We start from the raw sequence: 7,748 nt of genomic DNA on the forward strand, positions 1-7,748 counted from the left end.
TTGCAATTAGTAGCCATAATATATTATTGCACTAATGAGATAAGTATGTTGTATTACATTCGACTTATACATTTCTTCATTCAAGTTCTCTTCAGCTTCGGTTATGTATATTATATGTGTGTGTAATCATTTGATACAGATAAATACACAGTAATCTGGTGTTCTTTGATAAAGCCTAAAAGTTCAACACATTTTAAGCATATGCTGTTTTGGTAATTAAATTGTTTTAGGTACATAGAAATTACGACATAAACTAGAATACACAAAAGAGTGAAATTAAATACTGTTGTTGTGCTTGTTCAGCTGAAGAAACTTAAAACACAAGTAAAGTGGTTTGAATGGAGAATAAATTGTATTTCTTTTCTTCGGGTAGCCTGGATATTCTCACCAAGATGCTTAATCATGAGGCGTTATTTCAAAGATTTTACTGCAGTGTGTAAAGTTATTTTAGGTAAATATCAATCAAATGTAGAAAGTCTGACAAGGGGGGAGGATTTTGAAGTTTACGCCAGGCTGTGGGGGTCGCAGGCAGCCGGACCTGGCAACCCGGCAGTCTGGCCACAGCGCAGAAAAACTTGTTGTTGTCGGGGAAAATGGCGTCAAACGTAGAGGCCCCGGAACGCTGGTATCTCGCCCTTCTCGGCTTTGCGGAGCATTTCCGAACGTCCAGTCCACCCAAAATTCGGCTCTGTGTGCACTGTCTGCAGGCGGTGTTTCAGTTCAAACCTCCACAGAGAATCGAGGCCCGGACACACCTTCAGCTCGGCTCGGTTCTCTACCATCACACCAAGAACAGCGAGCTGGCCCGCAGCCACCTAGAGAAAGCGGTGAGGGACGCTCGGCGTAGGAAAGAGCGAGGATGAACCCGAGTGGGGACTGGGAGTAGGCCGGAAGCGGCGGCAGCAGGAAACGGCGGATATTCTTATATTTTGTTTCTTTTAGAAAAGCCAGAATTGCTACGAGGTTTTAAATGTTGTATTTTATATAGCCTTTTTTTCGTGTGAACCAGTGGTTTCCGCTTTCGTTTTTTCTCTTGCTAACCATTTGAGCCGCTGTGGGGATTAGCGGTAGAATATCTCCATATAGAGTGCTAACAGCGACAATCTGACGCCGCTAACATCCCTTCTCTTTTCCTTTTTGCAGTGGTATATATCTCAACAAGTCCCTCAGTTCGAAGATGTTAAATTTGAAGCTGCCAGTATTTTGTCGGAGCTCTTCTGCCAACAGGTAAGCCACGCTAATTTTGGGGCAACATTTACGTGGGTCTACTATGTTTATAGCTTGTTAGTAACTTTAGCATAGCCGCGCATTCACCGGCTAGTAGCACGAAGTTACAAAGTGACGCTCTTGGGTCCAATGATGCAGTATTTGTTGTGTGCCGCTGTATTTGATGCTTATTATCGATGCTGTGGCATTCATTCTCAGAATTTGGTGGATTCTGCAAAACCCCTCCTACGCAAAGCGATCCAGATCTCCCAACAAACACCGTACTGGCACTGCAGATTGCTGTTCCAGTTGGCAGTATGTATCATTTCACACACGTTTTATTTTAATTTTATTTTTTTAGTTATCTGTTTGTTTACATGCGGGTTGGACAGGGAAGACAAACACGACATTGAATGATTTCTTCTTCTTTTAATATTTGGAGTTGTTACTTTGGTATTTTATTTTCCTCAGAGACTGAAGATCAAAAGAGCCAGCGGCATTGACTTGAATGTTACTTTTCTCTCTCAGCAACTTCATACTCTGGAGAAAGACTTAGTGTCAGCTTGTGACCTACTGGGAGTTGGAGCTGAATATGCCCGAGTGGTTGGCTCAGAGTATACAAGGTAAATGTCAGCCACTCCTCATCCTGCCTGCTATGGATTCTTTCTTTTCAAATTAGACACTAGAACTTGGCCACACAAGAACAGAAGAGACCTGCCCTCATGAAAAATCATGAGTTTATCTAACTTCCCTGAACTTCACTATCAAAGAGTTATTTCAGCTTTTGTTGACTGTGATCAGATTGGGTATTCTGCTGTTCTTCGTTTTTTTTTCCCCCTGCTCTATTAACAGTCTGTTTTTTGTCTAAAGTTTTATGAAGTAAAATTGCTACCAAATACTTTTTTGGACACCCAAATTTAAAAAAAAAAAGTTCCCCCCTCATGTTATTTTCATGATGGCTCATGCAAACTAGTGGGTGACCGAAATAAGAGATTACAAAGCTTCTAAATCTCTCATCTTTGTGAAAATGATGTTTTGACAATATTATAAACACTTGCACTCTTGCCCTTGGACACTTTTTGACTTTGCTTTTTTTTTCTGTTATAGGGCGTTGTTTCTCCTCAGTAAAGGAATGGTGAGTCACCTGCTCGGCTTAATTTTTGTTGGTCTAGTGTCAAAACTTGTGTAATGCTTTGATGAACGGTGACTCATTGAAGGGCATGTCAAAAATACTTTTCTGTCTTGTACATTAAAACCCATGCGAGAGACCTCAGGAATATTTTCATATGCTGTGTAACTTTCTTTTCTTCTAGTTGTTGCTTATGGAGAGAAAGCTCGGTGAAGTGCACCCTCTTCTCACACTGTGCGGGACGATTGTGGAAAACTGGCAGGGAAATCCCATCCAGAAAGAGTCGCTGAGGGTCTTCTTCCTGGTACTTCAGGTCACACACTACCTGGACGCTGGACAGGTAGCAAAACCAATCTGAAAGACTTGATTGTTTGTAGTGCTGGAAGTATCCAGTGCTTGTCAACAAATTAGATCTGTTTTAGTCTGATAGGGTCAGCTCACAGTGTAATTGACAGTACCGTGTGTTCTCAGGTAAAAAGCGTCAAGCCGTGTCTGAAGCAGCTGCAGCAATGCATCCAGACGATTTCTACACTCCACGATGATGAAATTCTCCCCAGTAACCCGGCTGACCTCTTCCACTGGCTGCCCAAGGAGCACATGTGTGTCCTTGTTTACTTGGTAAGGTCACTGTTTGTGCAGTGAGGACATTTATGCTCTGCTCCCAAAAAAAACAAATCTAGTTCTAAATCTGGTTGGCTCGAACTTTCTTTCTCAATGGCCACTATGCTGCGCTCTGTCTCATCTTGCTACAAGTCAGTCTGTTCAGATGTGCGTACACAGGCTGTGGCTTCGCGTGGCATTTGGCCCTGGCCTAGGCTCTAACCGATATAAACTGACCTGTGTGTGTGTAAATTAGCCTGTGCCCACTCATCTGCCATACATTCCTTTGCTAAACAAGGGCCTTCATTGTGGATTGTGACATAATTTTGGATGCACTGTGTTAAATGATGTGTTCATACTGTCTGTGTTCTTTTTTTTTTTTTTTTTAATAATCTTTGTAGGTGACAGTTATGCACTCCATGCAAGCAGGCTACTTGGAGAAAGCCCAGAAATACACAGACAAGGCTCTCATGCAACTAGAGAAACTAAAAAGTGAGTGGGTGTTTTTTTTTTCCTTTCTATTTTTTAAGAAATGTACTTCTTGAAATATATTTCCATCCAAAACGTATTTGTGGTAAGTCGTCAACATTTTGATCACTGTGTTGCAGTGTTGGACTGCAGTCCCATCCTCTCTACCTTCCAAGTCATTCTACTGGAGCATATTATCATGTGCCGGCTTGTCACTGGCCACAAGGCTACCGCTTTGCAAGAGGTACAATGGAAAGCCATGCTATGGTCATTCACACATCAAGTTATTTGATAAATATATGTTAGTAGTTGATTAAACCTTCCTGCAGTGCCGTCCCCTCTCACTGTGACTCGTTGTCTTCTGCCCTCAGATCTCGCAGGTGTGCCAGCTGTGCCAGCAGTCCCCCAGGCTGTTCACTAACCATGCTGCTCAGCTCCACACCCTCCTCGTGAGTAGAAACAGCAAAGTTTCTGTAGTGGAGTCATCCGGGGGTGCCAGCGCAAGAAAGAAACCAGTGCGACTCGTCTGTGCGTTTGATGTCGAATGATTAAATGGTTTTGTCTTTACTGCCTTCCTCAGGGCCTCTACTGTATCTCAGTCAACTGCATGGATAACGCAGAGGCACAGTTCACCACAGCCTTGCGGGTGAGTCCGGAGTGATTTATGCTACTTTTTTTTTTTTTTTTTTTTTTAATTTTCACTGCTGCAACCGATGATCCCTTCTCTTGTCTCACACACGTTGCCTGTTGTTTTCCAGCTCACTACACACCAGGAGCTGTGGACATACATTGTAACCAACCTGGCCAGTGTCTACATCAGGGAAGGAAACAGACACCAAGAGGTGAGTTTGTGGGGGAGAAAAAACACCATGATACAGTAGCGCTGCTTATTTTGCTGCTGACGCTGTGATGGAGCTGTTTTTAAACAAGTCCAGACGTAGGAAGGTGGTGGAGTGGAGCTTTTTTTGGCAGCATAGAATGCTTCTATCCTCAGTGAAACATTGTGTTGTTCCTTGTGTGAGCTCAGTCTTGTCATATGCCATATTGTGTATGATCTGTATGGAGAAGTGTGATTGCACATCATAGCATCTGTGTGAACAGCTAGCTGCAATGTAGTACATAGTATTGCCATTTCCTAGTTTGACCACTAGAGAGTGATGTTGTCCTAAAAAATTGGAAATCATCTTTTTTGGAGCTGCATTGTACTGCCATGCCTCACTGTCCCAATCACTTCTGCAGCTGTACAGCCTCTTGGAGAGAATAAACCCAGACCACAACTTCCCAGTCAGGTAGGTGACGCTAGTTTGTGTTGTTATTGAAGCCTGAGTTTGCAACAAAAGGCACCCTGATGAACTCTTGACAGTGTTTTAAACTTGCCGTGTTCTTGTTGTGTATTCAGCTCTCATTGCCTCCGTGCTGCTGCCTTCTACATCAGAGGACTACTGTCCTTCTTCCAAGGACGCTACAACGAGGCCAAGTATGCTGCGTCTTAAAATACTCCCGTGACAACACGACACAAGTTACTTTGTCCAAATGTTAACACGTGTGTACTTTGTTGTGCCGCAGGCGTTTTCTGAGGGAAACCTTGAAAATGTCGAACGCAGAGGACCTGAACAGACTGACTGCGTGCTCCCTGGTTCTGCTAGGCCACATCTTCTACGTGCTGGGCAACCACAGAGTAAGACGGATCAGTATAACAGTGCTTTACATTATTCACTTCAGTGCCAGGAAAAAAAACATCTAGTTTAGTTCTCATCAAACAAATGAGGCTTTATTTTGAAAGGAAAAAAAAAGAAAGAAGAGGGCATCAAGTTCAGATTGAGAAGTGTGTTATGGCAGAGAAATAAACTGTCATAGAAATATCAATAATATAACAAAGACTTACAGAAAGTATATTTCAAACTACTCGAGTACCATCCAGTATTTATTTGATGTATTCATGTTGATTAAAGTCACGGTGTTCACTTTGTTAGTGGCTTTTTTGGATTAAACTGAACCCAGAAAAAAAATCTCTTGTAGAGTTTTATTGCATAGACTCCCTTCAGTGTCATTAAGTTTTTAATCAATGTTTTATCCCCATGAAGTTCTCTGAACAGTTGTCTGTCTGTCACTTAGGAAAGCAACAACATGGTGGTCCCTGCCATGCAGCTGGCCAGCAAGATTCCTGACATGTCCGTTCAGCTCTGGTCCTCGGCGCTGCTCAAAGGTGCGTGGTTTTCCTGACCTTGTTCAGACACGATGTCAGTTTCGTTGTCAAATAAAATTTGAAGGTGTGCCAATGACGCTTCCCAACTCATTAAGAGTTGCTAGATGGATATTTATTGCCATTTGTACAAATTAAAAACAGGTTAAAACACGTACATCGGAATTCTTTGTGCGTTTCCCCGAGTCAGTTAAAGAATGCAGTTAGTCTAATAAAAAAACATTACATACATTACTAGAATAATAAGTGAAAAAGCCATAAAAATTGTGATAAAAAGCAATAGTTGTTGACTGTTTGTGTGTTGTGTGTGTAGACTTAAACAAGGCCCTGGGAAACACAATGGATGCCCACGAAGCAGCGCAGATGCACCAGAACTTCTCCCAGCAGCTGCTGCAGGACCACATCGCCGCGTGTAGCCTCCCAGAGCACAACCTCATCAGTGTATGTTGCACAGAAAAACCTCACTGTCCACCTTCACCCGCATCGCTCGCTGTTCTTCAACCTCTCACTGTCGCCCGTCCGGCTGATTTCACCTCTTCTCCCTGTTTTCCAGTGGACCGACGGACCGCCGCCGGTCCAGATCCAAGCCCAGAACGGCCCGACCACCAGCCTCGCAAGCCTGCTATGAGGACGCGACGGCAGGCAGACACGTCATTACCAGTAGCAGATTGATGCCCAGCGACCTGCTTTGAGACCACTGTAGCTGAGATTCGAGAGGATTGTTTTTGCTTCTCCACGCTGCTCCCCCTCCACCACCCCCGGTTGTCTGCTACTGCGTTTGCATTGTCGCCGAACTGCAGCCAATAGAAGCGTACACGTGCGTCACGCCCCTCCCCGCTGGCAGGCGGGGGAGGGGCGGGCGGGCGGGCGGGCAGGCCTGAACTTTATTATTACGTGATTTAGAGTAGCAAAGGACACACGGTGACATATAAACGGCTCCTCTCTCAGTTTTCCCGCTTCCACTCCCATTTGTTGGGCAGGAGAAAGCGAGACGGCGTGTCGAGGGGCGTCCATGAAATGTAGAGGAAATTAATTTATTCATGTCAATATTTTTGTAACTGTTGGTAAATATTTTACATCCTGCCTTTTTTTTACGGACTCTGTTGTTTCTCATGCATGGAAGTTACTGATGTGGACTCCCTGTACACTAGTTTCTGACCTAACAATAATTTAATGCTAGAGGATTTTGTTTTGTTTTGTTTTTGCACACACGACTCACAGATGAAAAGAAAATAGAGAGACATCTTGTAATATATATTTTAACACGGTTATCTTTCAGCAAAAATGTTTCACAGTACAATTCGGCAATGTACTTTATATTAGGACAGTGCACAGTTCACAAGGTGCGGCTCTTTTATGGACCAGAATATGCCTTTTGTCGGGTCTGTTAATGAGCTCTGGTGAAATACGTCTATATTTTCATTTTCATTTTGTGGCTACGGGGGTAACAACACACCCTTTAAACAACTCTCATAACTAATGTATGCTTTTTAAGTATAATATATTAAGTTCCTCTCTGTATTAATTTTTTTCTTTTCTACTTTTGGAGCCGACAGTAATCTTCAGACATCCAAAAGTTGGCTTGGTTTATTTGTAATATCAGCTTCTCTTGATAGTTCGACTAAAAGGTTTCTTTACAATATGTTTATATAGACTTGCCACTCGTTGAACCTTTATTGTACAGTGACATTTTATAAAGTCAATTTAGTAAAGTGTGATATGTATTTTTAGCTATCCTATGTAGAAAATCTCAACGCTTGGTATTTAAGGTACTCTGTAAGGACACAGGTTAAGCTTGAGTACTAGCCATATTCTATCTAATGCCTATGTTTTTAACGCTTACATTGTTTTCAATTTTCCAATAAAAGTATGATTGAAATTTTGTAATTTGTTGATCCCTGTCTGTGATTGTGAAGCCCGTTGTTGAAAGAAATAATTTCAGGGTGGAACGAAGTGGCTTAGCGCGGAAGTTACCGTCTACTCCTGTTTTTTTAGTTCAACGTCCACTAGGTGGTGCTGAAGCGCAAAGATATGCCTGCAGAGTATGGTTTCATTTCAGAGGCCCTTTCTTTAAGATACAGCATGTCACAGACCTTAAACAATCTGCGATTGTCACTTGACCTCCCTTTCTTGCACAGCCTT

The 7,748-nt window shown here is 42.7% G+C and overlaps 1 protein-coding gene across 1 annotated transcript; it reads left to right on the top strand.

Moving 5' to 3' along the window:
• The first annotated feature begins 528 nt into the window (after window positions 1-528).
• Window positions 529-7,488, top strand: mau2 (MAU2 sister chromatid cohesion factor). The gene is made up of 18 exons (XM_076039237.1): window positions 529-827; window positions 1,144-1,227; window positions 1,426-1,521; window positions 1,735-1,829; window positions 2,314-2,341; window positions 2,520-2,675; window positions 2,807-2,953; window positions 3,337-3,427; window positions 3,544-3,647; window positions 3,775-3,852; window positions 3,984-4,049; window positions 4,162-4,245; window positions 4,643-4,692; window positions 4,803-4,880; window positions 4,970-5,081; window positions 5,519-5,609; window positions 5,920-6,047; window positions 6,160-7,488. Exons 1-18 carry the CDS (start codon window positions 594-596, stop codon window positions 6,232-6,234), a joined length of 1,797 nt encoding a protein of 598 aa, XP_075895352.1. The 5' UTR covers window positions 529-593; the 3' UTR covers window positions 6,235-7,488.
• The last annotated feature ends 260 nt before the right edge of the window (window positions 7,489-7,748 follow it).

The sequence above is a fragment of the Nelusetta ayraudi genome, unplaced genomic scaffold (assembly GCF_046127955.1).
Source record: "Nelusetta ayraudi isolate G7.1 ecotype Tasmania unplaced genomic scaffold, CSIRO-AGI_Nayr_v1 ptg000059l, whole genome shotgun sequence".
Taxonomy (NCBI): Eukaryota; Metazoa; Chordata; class Actinopteri; order Tetraodontiformes; family Monacanthidae; genus Nelusetta; species Nelusetta ayraudi.

Excerpts from the sequence above, each read along its gene's own strand:
- mau2 (XM_076039237.1), top strand. The coding sequence starts at position 594 with ATGGCGTCAAACGTAGAGGCCCCGGAACGCTGGTATCTCGCCCTTCTC. Across the intron at positions 1,830-2,313 it reads GTTGGCTCAGAGTATACAAG|GGCGTTGTTTCTCCTCAGTA; the intron begins GTAAATGTCAGC and ends TTTCTGTTATAG. Across the intron at positions 4,050-4,161 it reads AGTTCACCACAGCCTTGCGG|CTCACTACACACCAGGAGCT; the intron begins GTGAGTCCGGAG and ends GTTGTTTTCCAG.